Source organism: Cygnus olor, chromosome 4 (assembly GCF_009769625.2).
Source record: "Cygnus olor isolate bCygOlo1 chromosome 4, bCygOlo1.pri.v2, whole genome shotgun sequence".
In the NCBI taxonomy this organism is placed as follows: domain Eukaryota; kingdom Metazoa; phylum Chordata; class Aves; order Anseriformes; family Anatidae; genus Cygnus; species Cygnus olor.
The window spans coordinates 63,531,226-63,548,299 of record NC_049172.1 but is presented as its reverse complement, the minus strand read 5'-3'; the positions used below and the strand labels follow the sequence as shown (position 1 = coordinate 63,548,299).

Sequence of the window (17,074 nt, the reverse complement as noted above, 5' to 3'; positions counted from 1 at the left end):
TTTTCAAATTTTAATAGGAGCATCCTGGTACTTTAAGCCTGTTATTTTTTTGTATCCATCTCTTGCAAAAGATTCAACATTATTGCCACCAGAACATGTCTTCCTTTGTTGTATATTCTGGATCAGCAATGGACCATGCAGGCAACAACCCAGTAGCCAACAACCGATTTCCACTGAATCCACTAGGCTACAGCTGAATTCTTAAGTAAAACTTAACTGGAGTCTAAACTGAAGTTGAATCCTAACTTCTGGCCTTCCGAACTAGAAACTGATGAACAAACAAAAAAGGAAAGATGCAATTCAGAAAATATTTTATTGAGTACAATACCATTTCATTTTAGGCTTTCATCAAAGGTCTCCTTTATAAAACAACACCAACAACCTCTCTGAGGTTGAATACAGCTTGGGCAGGTGCACAAGGAGCAGGAGAGAGAGGGGCAGCATCTTCAAATTTTCATGCAAGCAGCATAATATAGGATGTTTGCATCCAGACAGTACCTTGTCACAGTGCCCAAGTTTGCACCATCTCACCAGGAAAAATTAATGCATCTACATTTAAATTTTATAAAGGATTGTAATAATCAGTAGCAAGTTCAAATGTACAGGGTGTTGCCACTGAATGTTCAATGGATATACTCTAGCTCACAACAGGAAAATTAGGAGCTCATAAAGAACGTATTGTAGTAAGCCTTGTGTGGAAACAAGATTAACTCTAAGATTAACTCTAACTCTGGAGAATGGTGGCTAACAGGACAGCAGAACTAGTGTAGATAAGGAGAGCTGTAATTTTTACAAATGTACTAACATCTAACTTCTATTTTTAGCCGATGGAAGACCATAAAAGTTCCTGGGACTGGGGTTAATTCCATGACACACAAGGCTGGAACGAGGACTTGGCTTCATGTTTCCTGGAGGGAGACTAATTGAACAGTAGTCCATGAGCACTTTCCAGTTGCATGAAGCAGCTGCTCATCTCATAGAAAATAGCCTTCACTAGGGTACAAGTGTGTTAATATTTAAAAGAATGAAGCTGCTGCTTTCTAGAACATAGACCAGCTATTTTTTTTTTCCGGTGTAAGTGTTGATTTTCAGTGATGGGAAAGCATAAGTGTGCTATAAAATTCAGGAACAGTCATAAGCAACCATTAAAATTTCCCCATATTGTTTAAATTCTTCTCTCAGACCTCTTTCTTTCATTATGAAGTATATGTACGTTCATCAACTGTAGAAAATTTTCAGGTTGACTATATTTCTGCACTTAATTCTGGATTTTTATGAGCTGGTCCCCACAGAATCTTTAAAAAACTGCCATGAAACTAGCATGGTACTGCCAAAGAATTTGAGGAGCAACTGTTATAGCATTAACTATAAAGGTAAGTGTACAGCTGTTAACATGTTTTATGATACAGAGCCTTCCATCATCCTTTGGCTGTGCATGTCCCAACATGTGCAAGAAGTACCACTTCTTCAGGAAATAATTTTAGAAAGCAGGATGGAACAATTTTCAAATTACAACAATATTTTCAGATAAAAGAAATTAGACCACATTTTAAAGCAAGAAAAATAGAAATGTAAAGCTTAGCATATTCATTAGCAATTAGAGGAGAAAGTCCAGAATAGTCCAGAAAGACTGAAGTATTCAAATAATTCTGAAGGGTTTTGTTGAAATGAACTTCTTATTTATTAAAAAGTCAACACATTCTCAAGAGAGCATCTTCTGCAGTGAAATAATTTAGTTTCTTCATATAGACACATCATACACAATGTTAACAACCATGAAAAACAATACAAAATGCTTTCAAATTTAACAAGTAGAAAAATATAACTAGTATATATGGCAATTGTGAATCTAATACTGTACAGAAGTATTTACGGATTTTTACAAATAAATTATAGCATAAATGCCCTTTTTAAAATTTCTAGATGTACACTGGAACATAGGTTCTGAAGCTCACCACTAACTTGCAACTAATGAGTGCCAGTCAAATGTTCTGCCAACGAGCTCAAAAAATTTCTTGTTGGGTTCATGGAAGTATTCATGCAGTTTCTCGAGTAACCAGGTATCTACTTGTGGGTGCGCTCGTCCTTTTGACTCATGTAAACAACGCTCCCTCCCACTGTCCCTTAGGCAGTAGAAGCCTTTAGTTTTATTGAAATAAAAGTTTGAAGCATTTATCTGTGGTGATAATTTCAAAAATCTCTCTACCTTCTCTATTTCTGGAAATGGATCTTTGATTAGCTTATCCCCATCTACAATGTGGATATGATCAAGGGGAAAATACTTCAACCAGTTTTGCATGTGAATGTAGTATAAGCTTCTGTTTATTGCCTTGTAGTCCACATTGAGTTCACCATCTTTAATCAGGAATTGTTCAATGGATGGATACGGCTTGTGCTTCTGCATGTGGTTATAGAACACTTGGGTGTAATCTGACAGTACTCTCTCACTTGGGTCTCTTAAAATAAGGAGTAGTCTCATAGATTGGTTCATGTTATAAACTCTTTCAGGCACTTTAGGTGATGTGAAATACGCTGGAGTTTTTTCCACTGTGATCTGATGTGGATAAGAGAATGGCATTTGATTAATATACCACTGCAATCCATTTCTGTAATGATCTTCCCAGTCAAAGAAGTGAACTTCACTTTCTGCTGCTGCAATATCTGGATGAAGACTCAACATCTCTAACAAAGCTCTCGTTCCACCTTTTCTCACTCCAATAATGATAGTCTGTGGCAGCTGCCGGCATGATCCATTAGAATGAATGTTTTCCTTGAAGTCATTTTTTTGAGATGTTTTCTTTAAAAGCTCTCTCTGAACAGACTGAGCAGAAGTCTCAGCCTTTGAATTTATAGCCGGTCTGGAAGGCACTATCTGAGGTTGAACAATAAGCAACACAGCTCCCAGCAGAAAAGCTGCCATGACAGAAGTTCTTAGTCTGGTTTCACTCAAGCAGGTAATGGGGCATGGAGTGATTTCCACCGAGAACAACCTTTAAAATTTGTTTTTGTTTTGCTGAGTGGATGCGTATTTCTCAAACGGAAACTTTGCTGAGAGAAAAAAAAAGAAGAGAGGCACATTATTTTATACTCTGATATATCACTACTAAAGCCACACTGCAAGTATCTTTTGATTTTCACAACTGAACAAACTTCTTTAGCTTTCCCAATTCTAGGCTCATAAATCATTGGATAGAATTAAATTCTTTAAAGACAGGCACATAAAATAATGCCACGAGAAAATGATTTCCAGTCACCAGGAGACATGAACATTCTGAATATTTTTTTTTTTGCACCCAAGATTCATTGAGGTAACTTTTATTATTTTTTTAAATCTGATTTCAGTGGAATTGAACCACTACTGCGAGAGATTTTTTTTTTTTTTGTATTTGTTTTTAAATCTGCAAGAATAGGTCTATTTCAAGAATAGGTCTATTTTAGAAAGAAAACCTAAAAAGAAAAAGGTATGGACTTGAACAAAATAGCTTCCTCAAAGATGGTCTTGTAGTCTCCTAAGGGATCACATGATGACAATCTGAAAGTAAAGCCTCCTGGGGAAAAAAGGCTCACAATATATGAAGAGAACTTTCTACAAAAATGTGGCCTTCCCATAGAAGCTAAGAAGAGCTCTTGGTGAGTAGTAGACCAAGGAAAAGGTGATTTTTTGTATGATTTTTAAGTGAAGCACTTGTTTGCTGTGCTTAGGGTCTCTGAGGAAAGTCAGGTGCTATGCACTCTGCTGCTGCTATAGTACTGCAGACTACAGTAGGACTGCATCAACAAAATGCAAAAAGAGCTGTGGTCCCAGTTCAAATACTTAGGAAAGAAGATACACAACGGATATTGCTGAAGATCATTTCCAGAGTCTGGCAGCAAGCTGCTGTGATGTAAACATCTTTACTCTTTATCAAAAGGCTACTAAATACTAAAACTAAAAAGATCTTCAAAAGCCACCTGGACATGGTCCTGGGCAACGTGCTCTAGGTGTCCGTGCTTGAGCAGGGGTGTTGGACCAGATGACCTTCAGAGATACCTTCCAGCCTTAACCATTCTGTGATTCTGTAAATTCAAGGTAAAGGTCAGGTTTCCTAACGCAATGTTCGAAATGAAATGGTAATGGCCTCACATATAGCAAACCTGTTAGATTGTCATGTTATGAGCTAGCTGTGTATACAAGCTCCATAAATTTGGAGGCTTTCTGAAGTCCTATAAGCTCAACAGAGGCCGGTGTAAGTATGATTGTGGTATTGTCTAACACCATGTAGAACTAGAAGCCACAATGGCAGAGCATCTGACTGCTTTGCCTTACTAGGCTACGGTAATTATAAGTTTAAGCTCAGAACAATGTGTACTGTAGTAACTACCAAGGGCTGAAATATGAGATTACGTACGAACAACCTGAGGAAATGCAAGGACTGGGTTTTGGAAATTCTCCAGAGAATCTGAAAAGATACTAATGACTTTTCCACAATAAGCTAAGTCCCTGTGTGACAAGGACTAATGATGTGTTTCCAAGTGATGTAGAAAGTTGTTTGATAGCTTTGCGTTTACAGAGGTCATGACTTCATCCTGAATGAAGCAGGCTTGCTTCCTGATGTTTGCTACTGATTATTACTTTTCTGCTTTCCCTTTTCTAATCACTTTTAAAGGGCTGCAAGGCAGTGATATTATTAGGAAGCAAAAATTAGGGTTGGGAGGAGAGGGAAGCAAAGGCCCATGATACACCTGAAATCAGAGCACATGCTTCTCCAGGTGCCTGCAGGCTTTGGGTTCATGACCATGCTCTCTGTCCTGGACACAAAGTTGTGCCCTAGGCTGTTCTGTGATGTCTGATATGAGAAAACTTTGCAAAGGAATTTGTTGTTCTCCCATTTTTAGTCACTGCTAAGAGTTTTACCTGGTTGGAGGAGCTACATTTTGGCTGTCATTAATTTTCCACTCTTTCCCTGTCTTCATCATTCTCAACTAAATCTATTTCAGTTTCAAGAAGAAAATCTCACTAATGGTGTTGTGGAGGGGTGGACTGGGTGACAGACAATTCAGAATAGGTGCATTTGTGCTTCGTGCTGGATGTCCACATTGAGCTATGCTTCCACCATATTTAGAAGCAATGTGAGCATGTGGTTTAATTAGATCAGTGAATGATGGGCAGCTCAGAACATAAAAGCAACAAAACATCAACTCTTCCTGAATTTTAAGGTCACAGATTAAAGGAATAGCCACTTACTGCAGAGTATATTTTAAGAGTTACAAGCTCCATAAATAGTAAGCCTGAGTCGTTGTCCTAACACCTTAATGGAAAAGCATAATAGGATTTCAGTGAGGAACAGGTTGAATTGATGTTGAAAGGAGTTAAGTAAAAGCCTAATAGTAAGAACCCTTATTTCTTAGCAGTCAGATTGAAATATACTATGCTAGCAGCCAAGTTGCATGCTAGGCAGTCTTCCTCTGGAAAGATTAACTTAGAGCTACTAGTCTCGGATATTAATGACAACACACTGCTGGGAACACTTTTTTTTTTAATTTTATGAGCTATGTACACCAATTCATTGGGATTGTTTGTTTTTAAATTCATAGTTTGCATAGTACTCAGCTGCCAACTTTTTTTATTCAAGCCTTCCCATGGCGGAGTACAGCATGGGAATGTTTGAGGGAAATAACTCCAAAGGTTTCTTCTAACTGTAGCTCTACTCTTATTTTGGCTGGCATCACTCTTCAAAATCAGACTTGCAGGATATTACAGGTGTGGTACCAAGGGACTGACATCAGGTAGTCTTAACTGAAATACTTTTGGGGGGGAATATTATTTTCTAAGTAAACAAAACAACTGTCTTCAGTTGCAGCGTGAGTCCTCATAATAACATGGAAGTATCCTCTAATTCAGACATGCAGAATTTGATTTTTTTCTTCCTCCCCAACTATTTGTTCAGGTGCATATCACGCATGTATCAGGATCTGTAGCATTTACTGTCTTTATGCACACCCAATGAACCATGTCAGTAATTATGCCATTCAAAGTACCTCCGTGCTATTGTTGCTTTACTTGCTAGCAATAAAGCTTTGTCTGCCATCTCTTTCTGTTCCTCTCATTTCTTTCAGACTGTGTAGGTCTGATACCTGGACCAATTATTGTGTTGTGTTAGACTAATGCAACACAATGGACATGAGTGTTCCTCTAAATTCAGCACAAAACATGTGTTGTGTAGGCAAAGTGGTGTCCAGGAATAAAACTGCATATAAATTGGTTGCTGTTCAGCTTTCTTCTCTTCTGCCCTCTTTAATGCTTTATGCAGATCTACAATTTGGTGGCTAGAATTACAGCAGTTTATATAAAATGATGCAAATGTGTATTCCAGAACTTTATAATTTGTGGGTCTGAAAAAACTGTTTCAACAATAATAAGCATGCACTGAAGATTTGATAGCAGCCACTCTGCCAAATTACTTTTCTACTTTAAGAATTCTCTTCACTGCCTCCACAAGTCATGCAGAGCATACATGACTGCACTCAGTGACTTTGTATTCCAGATTAATACAGAAATTTAACTGACAGTCATTACTATTGTATTTGCTACAAGTAAACGAACAAGTTGGTAAAAGAAGCACAGTTTATGCTAAATGGCGCTTTGAAGATTACACCAAGACTATTCAAAAAGTCTGATTGCTTTTTCTTAGTCTTTTCTTCAGCTTTCTCCAATTAATTAGCTAAATGTGCCATACTGTTTATTAAACAAGATTCAGTGTGGACATTGCCAATCAAATCAGCTTTCATTAAGGTTACAACCACTTCAAAAGTAATAGTAATTTAGAAATAATTGGAACCTTTTCTCACTAAATGCAGTATGAGGGGTACAGCTGTCATATTTCAATGACTTTTAAGTATATCACAGTGCTCTTTGAAAGATGTGTTGCTATTTTGTCTCTTCTGACCATCTCTCAACACACACACACACACAGCTGCTGCCAGGACACTGACTGCAAGAACTACTATATCCTTACCATTCACATGCAGGTGTCTTCACTTTCACTAAACAGAAGCTGTACCTTTTTATGGTCCTCCAGGGAGTGAGGAAGACCCCGGTAAGTTTCAGGCAATCTCACTTTCTCTCATTGCAGAGCTGAAGCCCTTTGCTGGGGGGATCTTTGCATAGACATCTACAAAAACCCAGTCTGGCCCAATTGAGAACTACAGGTCAGTTGCTAAGATTTGTCTCTAGAGGGAGATCAGAGCTGAATACTGGAGGGAGAAATTTTGCTCTTCACACTATGCTTGGCACTGTACACATGACAGAACCTCAGGACAGTTTGTGGGTTTTATTTTCCTTTACTCTAGAAGTGCACATTTGGGCACTCAGTAGTCAGACTAACATTACTGGTTAAAAGTAGTCAGATTGACATTGCTGGTTAAAAGCAGCTGTGAGGTACAACTCAGATCTACTGCACTGGCTTCTTATAACAGGAAAAAGAAATCCAAAATCGAGTTAACCAACCCTCCAAACAACCTCCTACACTGATGAAGAGTCAGTGAACTGAACATTTGTATTCAGGGTCACATTTAAAAAAAAAAAACTGAACTAGATCAACTGAACTTGAAATTTGTCAAGTCATTGATACAAACAGTATATATTCCTACCCTCCCAGGATAGATGGTATCTGCCATAATATATATTCCTCAGTTGTTTATAAGAGCTCTTTCAAGTGACATTTTGTCTCCAGTTAGCATAAAACACACGGCAATCACTTACAGCTTAGTCAAGAGCTTTTCCTGAACGGAAAAGGAGCAATTTTTTTTTCCCCATTTGATCTAGTTTATAAAACAGCAAAATGCAGAAAATATTTCCAAGGAAAAAAATGTCTTTAACTATTAAACTGCCTCATAATGTCCTCTTCATGAAGAAATGCTTCCCACACTTACTCCACACTGTTGTCAAATCACATTTTAGGAAAGTTTTAAGCAACATCTGCCAATGAAATGTTTAAACATAGTTTCCATTAATTAACTATATGCAATTACCTATTTTAGTAAGTGCTATAGAGAAAATTATAACAAGTCAAATAGCACTGTATACTACTGAAACCATAGATCTCTAGGTGCATAAACTATTGATCTCATTATATATTAAAAAAGCCATCTGTGCATTAAGAGAGGAGGTGAAAAGATAAGAAATTGTATTAATCTGTATTAAAGTGCCTAAATGATACTGCCTAGCTACTTAGACTACATTTCATAAATTATATTAAAAAATACTGCTTAACCAGAAGAGATAAAACCATGGATTTAACTTTTATAGTCAGCATGTCATGAAATCTAATCATAATTTCAGTGTGGTTACGATGATATATCGTCTACTGGCTCTAAGACTTCAGAAATATTCCTAAACAATTCTCTAAATTTTGGTTAGGAGGACTTAGCAAGCTGAGAAAGGTTGACTTGGTAGGAAGTATTTTTGGCTGAGATCTGCTCTATTTCTGCACCTGCTGTGATAAATAGAGTTTATACAAATTAGCTAGGTCACTGGTTCGTGCCTTCTAAAGGAGGAGTTCAGCTCCAGTGTGAGCAATAGAGTAGCAAATTTATAATAGACTGTAGTTATATATAACATGTACTTTTTTTTTTTTTTTTTTTTTTTTTTAAGGTCAGAAGGGACCACTGCAATGTTTCATGCCAGGAAATCATAGACATTTTTAGAAGAGAGAATACCCTACATTTCAGAGAACCTCTTGCAGGTAAAAGGAAAATGGGACAATACAGCAGAATAAAAATAAACCTGAGAAGCTCAGGATGCACAGATATTTTTTGTACTGAATGCTCGTATGGAATTCCCTTACTGCCTTCTTCTAGCAATTGCTTAATATCTTGCAGTACTCAAATGTCGTCCTTCATAAAGGGAGTGGGAAGTATACTGCATCAGTGCCTTCTCTGTACCCTCATGAACCCAAACATTAAATTCAAAATCTAGAAGTTTTCCCACTTCCCAAGCAAAATGGGTCACAATCTAACTGGGAAGCAGAGAGGTATTGCACAGTCAATAGAGTTTATTTGTAATTCATTGAAACCTTCCCCAGGAAATTAATCTGCGTGAAAGAATGGCTCTGTCGTATCTTGTTCCCCTTCCATACAAAGGCTCACCTGAACTGAATGGATTGAAAAAGGGAACACAGCATATTCAACAATCCCCCTTTCATTACCCCTGCCAAGCAACTTCTTACCACTCTCTGTCAACGTGGGCCCTATCTCAAATGCAGCAAGTCATTGAAACCAACAATAAAAACCAGAAGAATGAACAAACAAACCAACCTCTAAGTAACCTTAGAGATCATACTCCAAGCTGATTTATGTCTGCCACCCTCCTGCTACTTGACTTCAGATTAATACTGGAGCAGAGTATTGGTGAGGTCGCCACTGCATTAGACTTAGCTAAACCAATCCATTTACTGAGTGAAGCACTGTGTAGTGACCTGGAGGGAACCCTGATGCTCTGGAGTGAGAAGTGAAGTGACCCAGCAGGATCTTCCACTTTGGGCTGCCCAGGGATATTCTCAGTTTTCTTGCGCTCTTTAATTACCAAAACTTTTCAGGGAAATGCATCAATTTGGGGTTCTGGGTAGCATTTCTGGAAGAGGGGAGGGAGAGATCCCAGGCTAGTCAAAAAACATTTCTGTCTTCCTCTCTGTATCTACACATGCATGTATTCTTATGCATTGGAAAACTGTTTTTCATTTACTCTGCTTTTCCGTAAAGTCTGTGTAATAACATGGTTAATTTGGAACAACCAAGGTAGCATCCTCAAAAGGAGTGGACATGGCTCAGAGCCAGGCAATTCTAGGGTCAGAATTTGCTCTGTTAAATTAGTGCCTTTCCACTGCAGCAGCTGGCTTTGCTTCACATGTGTAATCTGCTTCCGACCAGAGGCATTCATTTAACGATGTAATATCAAAAACCTCTGCATTTTCCAAAAAAAGAGGGAGGAAAAAAGAAAGGTGGGTGCGGACAGGGTGGATAGGAAAGAGCTAACTGAAGCTGATGTTAGTAGCTGCACTCTTACTGAAAGGTGCTCATTTCTGAGCAATGTGGGAAATACACTTGTTCAAGAGTGCAAGAAATGCTGGCAAATAAAATATAGTAATAATTTATAATTTGCATATTAAGTTTGAAAGGCAGTTTTAGCAAGACAATTTATGGGCATATACTGAACTGAACCTGTTCTACTAAGGGTTCCTCTTGCCAAATACATTGCAGAGGCTTGCAGTGGGAGTGGGCAATGAATGGCTCTTCCGTGCCAGAAGGATGGTCCCTGCAGGCACCCCATCCCCATGCCATTTAAGCCTGGTATTTATGAGACTTCCCAGATATTTAATTATTTTTTGCTCCCCAGTATCCGAAAAGGAAGTCTAGGAACAGGGAAAGCCTTGAACTCATTGCACTAACAGAGAGGAAGGAGTCATACACTTTAATTCCCAGTCAGCTGAGGTGATTGAATTGCCTGTACCTAGCTGGGTGCCCTTCCCTAATCTTTTGTATGACTAAAAGACAAGTCCAAACCAATACAATGCCCTGCCAGAACTCCTGCCTCCTCCTGGCATCCTTTCACCCCCAAAAGACTTGAACCTCTCACAGCCTTAACCCTGAAAAACACATAGAGAACTACAGTGCCCCCATGCCTGCCCTGTGCTAGTCCAGGCAGTTTGCCTATTCCAGGCAAAACAAGGGTGAGCTCGAGTTCACGTCTGTGCCCTCCAGCCTTGCGCAGCTTGTCAGGCTACAGCCGAGCACACTGCACCTGGCCAACTTCGGCACTCAGCATGGGAGCAGATCAAAGATGTTCGGGGGAGCTTTTGCAAGTTGCTCTGCTGTCAGGTAGGAGCCCTGCGCTTCGCCACGCCACTTCCACACCCTGCCATTCTGGCTTTGCATGCCCTTGTCATTTAGCTACAAGAAAAACAAGGCAGTAAGGAAAGAGAGTGCCTAGGGGCCAAATCCGGATAGATCTGCAATTCAGGTCCTGCTGACCGCTTCCCCCACTTTCTCCCCATTCTTTATTTTTTTTTTTGTCCTCCTTCCCCACGACAAGCGAAACCTGCCGTCTCCTGACTCAGTGAACAAGTGCAAGCACCGCGGTGCTGCAAACGGGGCAGGTTTCTCCGCGCCGCTCCCCGGGAGCAGGTGCCGCGGGCAGCTCAGCCCCTGCAGCGGCCAACCCCCGGGTGCCAGCGACCGGACACCCCCCCGGGGGGCTCCGCTCCCCAATTCCCCCACCACCCCGAAACCGGCGCCCCCATCTCCCCATGTTCCCCGGGGCAGCTCCGGCCGCTCTCCGCGGGACCCCCCCCAGCGCATCACTCACCGCGGGGGCGCGGAGCCGTGGGGCAGAGCCCTCCGCGCCATGCCATGGGCGCCCGTGGGTGCCGGTACCGGAGGAGGAGGCGGTGGCGGAGCCGTGGGAAGCGCTCCCGGTGCCGGCGGGGCGGGCAGTGCAACGAGCGCCCGCTGCCGCCCGCTCCGCTCCTCCAGCGAGCAGCGCCCGGCGCCAGCCCGTTTGTACGGCCCCCGCTCCGCCCCGCCGCCGCGTCAGGCACGGCACCGCCCCCGGCCCCAAAACAGGGCTCCGGCCCCAAACACGGCCGAGGTCGCGGTGCCGGCTCTTTCCCGGCCGCGCTCCCCGCGCCGCCAGGCGCCGCCGGTCCCCTCGGGGCCAGATCCGGCGCCCTGGTGGCGGGGTGCGGGGAGCAGGAGCAGCGCGGGGGGGCGTGTGTGTGCACGGATCGGCACCCAGCGCACTGCCGTGTGCGGGGATGGGCTCGGGGGATGCGGCACCGGGGGAGTACATCGCCACGGAAAGCACCCCCCCGACTGTCTCCTTCCGTACTCGTAAAAATAACACCGGTATATATACGGAATAATACCTCCCTGTCCGCTTTCGGTTTTATTTACTTCGCGCATACCTCCTGAATGTTTTTCTGGGCTTCACAAGGTGGCTTCGATTTTATTTACTTATTTATTTATTTATTTCCATTGAAATGCTTTTTGTGTAGCTAGAACGTAAAGCAGGATGGATGTCTTGAACGTAAGAAATGTGGCTTCCTAAGGGCAGTGGAAAAAATGCTTTCCAGGGATTTATTTAAAGTCATAGGGTTAATCCACTGAAATAGGTCTCTATTTGCCAAAATGTGATACATATATATTTTTCAAGTCAACATACGTTAGAAGTATCATTATCATGCTGCATCTCTGTCCATTTATTCAGCAGACAAACTCTCTTGAAATTTACTGGTAATAAAAAGACAAAAAAAAAAAAAAAATCTGGTGAGGAAGCTCATTTCTCAGTTGATTTTGGTCACTTTAGCTCCCCGCCCTCCTGAGGGGTTTCATGCAGGCTGGCAGTTGGATCTCCTGTCGGAAAGTGGTGGGCTCTTCCTAACGATGCTCAACTTGTACTGCTTGTACGCAGGGCTCGGGGCGGTTTGCCCAACGAGGTAACTTGCACAATAATGGCTCAGCACTCCCCTAACGTGCTTGGATGGCAGCCCAGAATCTCTCTGCAGCCGAGGGTCAGTATAAGATTCCCTGATTTACACTTTTTAAAAAACGTTTTCTGTTCCAAACTCTTGGTCCTGTTCTGGAGTTTTACTACCGTGGCTTTCCTTTGCAAAGAGTGGCCGCTTGTTCACTGGCGTGGCTGGAGAGCTGTTCCCTGATGGCACGTCATTTTATTGATTCAGGGGTTGATGTTTAAAGTTCCGCCCGTGTTGGTGGAGCTGTTTGCACAGGCGTTGCAGGGCTGGGCTCACGCTGCACGTGTGTGCCAGGCAGGAGGCTGGCAAGAGCCGGACCTCCGCATCTGAGAGGGCTCATAAGGGTACCTAAGTTAGTGGGTGAGGAAGTTTAAATTGCCTCTCCTATCTCTGCTTAAAGTGAGCTAATGGCCCACTTTTTGCAGGATACCATGACCATTGGCTGTGATGCGTTTGCTCTTTGCGCACTCCTTGAGTTGTGGTCAGTGGAAATGTCAGGTCACACAAGCTTTCCGCACCAAAAACCAACTTAGTGCACTACTGCTATGTAAAAATTGCATCATGTGGATTTTCTTAAATCCTTTTCCTTCAGTCTTAGTGTGTAGTGGTATTGTAACAGGAGTCACGGCAATCAGTCATGGAACTCTGTTTTCTAATTCTGACTCTGACTGAGGAATGCAGAACAAAGGTGCTGTGTTTATTTAAGTATCACCAGCAATTTCAAATGGATTAAAGGACGTAGGCATGCGTGGGGAGCTATTTTGTTTATAACTGTTTGTCTGCCTCAGCCCTGAATAGGCATACTTTTGTAGGGCCAAATTAATTAGTAAAATAAACAAGTGAAAATCTGAGGAATAAAAATCGCTCAGTTCTGTTTGTTATCTCTAAACAGAATTTTGTCAAAGGTTTTCAGGAAACAAGTACAAGGAAAGATAGGATACTATAACTATGAATTTCTTTTATTCAATGTTTTTTGCATATTTATCAGTTAAGATATTTCCTGTATTTCAGCTTCCTCAATCATTTCAGTGTAATTTCTTTAACAGCAATAGACATTTGCAAATACTGAACTTCTAATTTTTAATATGTAAATAGAATATTTCACTACTGTGTTTAGTACCAAAAAAACAAACAAAAAAACCCCACCAACAACAGTAATAGTCTTTTTATTTGTATTTTAATATATTCCTTTATGTTTCAGTATAAACATGAGAGTTTGAGAGTCCAGTAGAGAAACAGTAGAGAAATTTCATTTGAGATTAGCTTTGCTGATTAACTGTGCTATTTATGGCATGATAGCGTGTTTTGGTCTTCTTGCAGGCAGGTGAAATCCAAGATGCTTAGGGACTGTTCAACAGCTCCAGCACATGATTCAGTCATAAAGGATCACTGTTTCTTCCATGTGATCTCTAGATCAGATACTGTGATATCTATTTCATGTTTAATATTCAGTCTTGATATAGGAGAATCAAAAGGTGAAAAAAAATCACCATTTCTTTAGGTAGTTTGTTCCAATTGTGAACCGTCTTCAGTATCAACAACAGAAAGTATCTTCACCTTTTAATCTGGCAGTATCTAACTGTAGCTCCAAGACACTGCTTTATATTATCACCTTCCTAGGTAGATTAAAGATATATTTTGCCCCCAAATGTACTTTCTTATTCTAATTAAGTACCTTCTCAGTATATTTTTTTTTTGGGGGGGGGGGCAGAGGATAAGCTAAAGAAAGGGATCTCTTACAGCATCTCACTGAAAGGCATTTTGTCTAGGCACAAGTAACTTCAGTTTAAATTTTTTTTCTTCACTTTTCACAGATTTTCATGAGTGCAATACTGATCCTTAACATTCATATTGGAAACATTTTCACAATGCTTTGATAAGGAACCCCAATAGCCAATATGGTTTCAAGATCTATCAGTTCCCCAGCTGTTAGGCTATTTCAAGTGCCCTTGACATATAGTCCTTACTTTTTCAATTCAAATGTTCTGGTTACTAGATCTGATGCTTTATGAAAGTCTTGATCTGTTCTGACTGCATATTTCTCTTTATCAAGAAAAGTTGCAATTTCCTCAAAGCAGAATTGTTTAACGTGATGGTGGCAGTGTCTCTTCAACTGTGAGAAAACTGGTAGAAGTGATACAGTAACTATACATGTGCTGTATTTTTATTCTGTTGATTGAATAATGACTAATCTAGAAAAAGGAAATGAGAATTCTTAAAGCCAAAAGAATAAGAAAGGAAATTAATATTATCAGTGCAATGTTGCCAATATTCATTTATGCTTCCCTCGTTAGTCTGAAAAGGAGGATGTGAAAAACGGGGCCTCTGATGATACCAAAATTCCATTATATCCTGGATGACTGGCATGTGTCATACACTGTAAAGAAAGAGGTGTTCTGCCCATGCAATAAATGAAACAGGAGCCTGCTTGGAGAAAACAATTCTGAGATACCCACTCATTCAGAGCCAGGGTCAGAAAATCTGGGGACAGGGCTGGAGACAGGAAGGCACCAGGCTTCCCTGAGCAGATGTGGGATGCCTCTGCAGCGGCAAAGGAGGAGGTGATGACTCACGGGAAGCAATGCAGTTTCCAGGAGGGGCTGCAGCACGGATGGACCTGGAGGTGTGCTTTGCAGCTGGCTTAACAGCTCTGGGACCGGCTGAAGCTGATTCAAACACAGCCTGGAGAGCAATGGATTCGTGTTGCCGTAAGCACCAGTGAGTGAACTCCTCAACCGGGTTTGAAAAGTTTCTTTCAAACCCTGTGCCACCACTCCACTGTTTGTCACAGTGTTTTGGAAATGCAGAGGTGGAAGACAGCTGAAGAAGAAAGCATAGGCATGAAAATTACTTAATTGAGCAATACTTAAAGCTTTCTCTGTGTGGTCTCCATTGGTGCTGCCTGTTACATAACAAAGTGTACATTTGTCAGATCGAAGGAATGCAGTTATGACTTAAGCAATTTAAGACAATTCAAGCTCACGGATTTCTAGGTTTGTCACTGGGAAACACTCAGGGGAAAGCAGGAAGGAAGTAGTGTAATACAGGAAGATAAGGGAATTCAGAGGATGAGTTGTAAAATACATTTAAACAGATATATATTCTAAAGTTATTTTAAATTTAGGAAATAACAGATATGTTAATTCAGGTCTAAAATGTCAAGAAGATGGGTCGAATTCAGGGCTAAAATGAAGAAATGACATTGAGACATCTAGACATGAGAAATGCACCATTTTGGTGTGAAAAGCAAAGGGCATGAAAAGCAAAGGAAAGTATGGAACAATGTTGTATATGGTTGGGAGTGTGAGGTTATAAGCCAGCCCTTTCTCAGTTGAAATACATTTACATTTTTCCCCTTTCCTACCATTTTTCATTTTCCGTTATCCCCAGGGGCAAGAACTTACGAGGTGTTGAGGTTGGATATGACAGCGTTGCTTGCTGTGTAGGTGCATTTCTGAAACCTAGGTGGAAGGGAACTCTTAAAGTGAAAAGGGAAAAGGAATAGTAATTCAGTGGTAATATTGAATTTTCCAGTGAAATAAATAAAGGATTAGTTTGAAGATTCCACATAGCACAGCTGAGAATTTGATTTGAAATGGTCTTTCTTAAACACGCAGTAATGCCATTGCCTGCTAATACGTTTTCTCTAGACAGAATATTCTCAAGTTTGTACTTCAAGCTCCAGGAGACAAGGACTGTGGAGCACTGAGGTTTATACTGCTGTAAGTAAGAGGCCTGCCAAAATCCTGTCTTTCAATATAAACATATAAGACCCATCTTTTCCTTTCCATAACTGAAGTGCTGCTTGTAATAAGAAATAGGGATTATTACTTAGTGATGCAAGACTACAGATGATGGCTTCTACATGATCTGAAGAATTTTTGGTTTAACAAAGTAAAGGGAAAATAAAAGATTAGTAGTAAATTGACAATGGATGAGATCCAAGTTCCAGAAGACGTGTCAGACTTATTACAGCTCTGCAAGCAATTAAGCCTTTGCCTTTGAGAATGTACCCCTTTAAGGTATGGAATTGCTATATAAAAAGAAAGAGGATAGATACACAGTGATAATTGGTACAGGGTAGTCTGTGTGGGTGACAAGAGCTCAGGGCAAGAGAGGCAGTGGTGAGCGTGGAGTAGTTGCTGCAGTGCAGATTTTCCCATCTTTCTGTTCAGGGTGACATCTCAAGGCAAGCAGAGCCTCGTAAGGACAGCAGGGCTTACAGGTGCTGAAGAGAGCCGGTCTGTCCTTCCCCCTCCCCATCTTTGTGGTGCCAGACACATTTTTCTGGGTGTCTTGAATTTGCCAAAGCAGCAGAAAATGACCAGTGCCACCAGCAAAGAGAACTATATCCTGCTGCTTTCATTCTTCACTGAGGCTTTGCCCCAGCTAGATTCTGCACAAGACAGCGTGTGGCCGAGAGCTGGAGAGAAAGGGTTAGGATCCCTGTTTTCAGCAGTGCCTAACCATGTCAAAATGTCAATGTCAAAAAACCTCTTGTGCTATTTAGATTTATTATATGTTCAGCCTGAGAGACATACGTTTTTCTAGTCACAGCCATGTTC

At 41.0% G+C, this 17,074-nt stretch overlaps 1 protein-coding gene across 1 annotated transcript; it reads right to left on the bottom strand.

Annotated features, from left to right (window-relative positions):
• Positions 1–1,663: 1,663 nt before the first annotated feature.
• HS3ST1 (heparan sulfate-glucosamine 3-sulfotransferase 1) lies at positions 1,664–11,541 on the bottom strand. Its single transcript, XM_040555977.1, has 2 exons — positions 11,342–11,541; positions 1,664–3,048 (listed from the first exon to the last, which is right to left on the bottom strand). Exon 2 carries the CDS (start codon positions 2,918–2,920, stop codon positions 1,958–1,960), a length of 963 nt encoding a protein of 320 aa, XP_040411911.1. The 5' UTR covers positions 2,921–3,048; positions 11,342–11,541; the 3' UTR covers positions 1,664–1,957.
• Between the last annotated feature and the right edge of the window lie 5,533 nt (positions 11,542–17,074).

Coding starts and splice junctions, on each gene's coding strand:
- HS3ST1 (XM_040555977.1), bottom strand. CDS start 2,920: ATGGCAGCTTTTCTGCTGGGAGCTGTGTTGCTTATTGTTCAACCTCAG.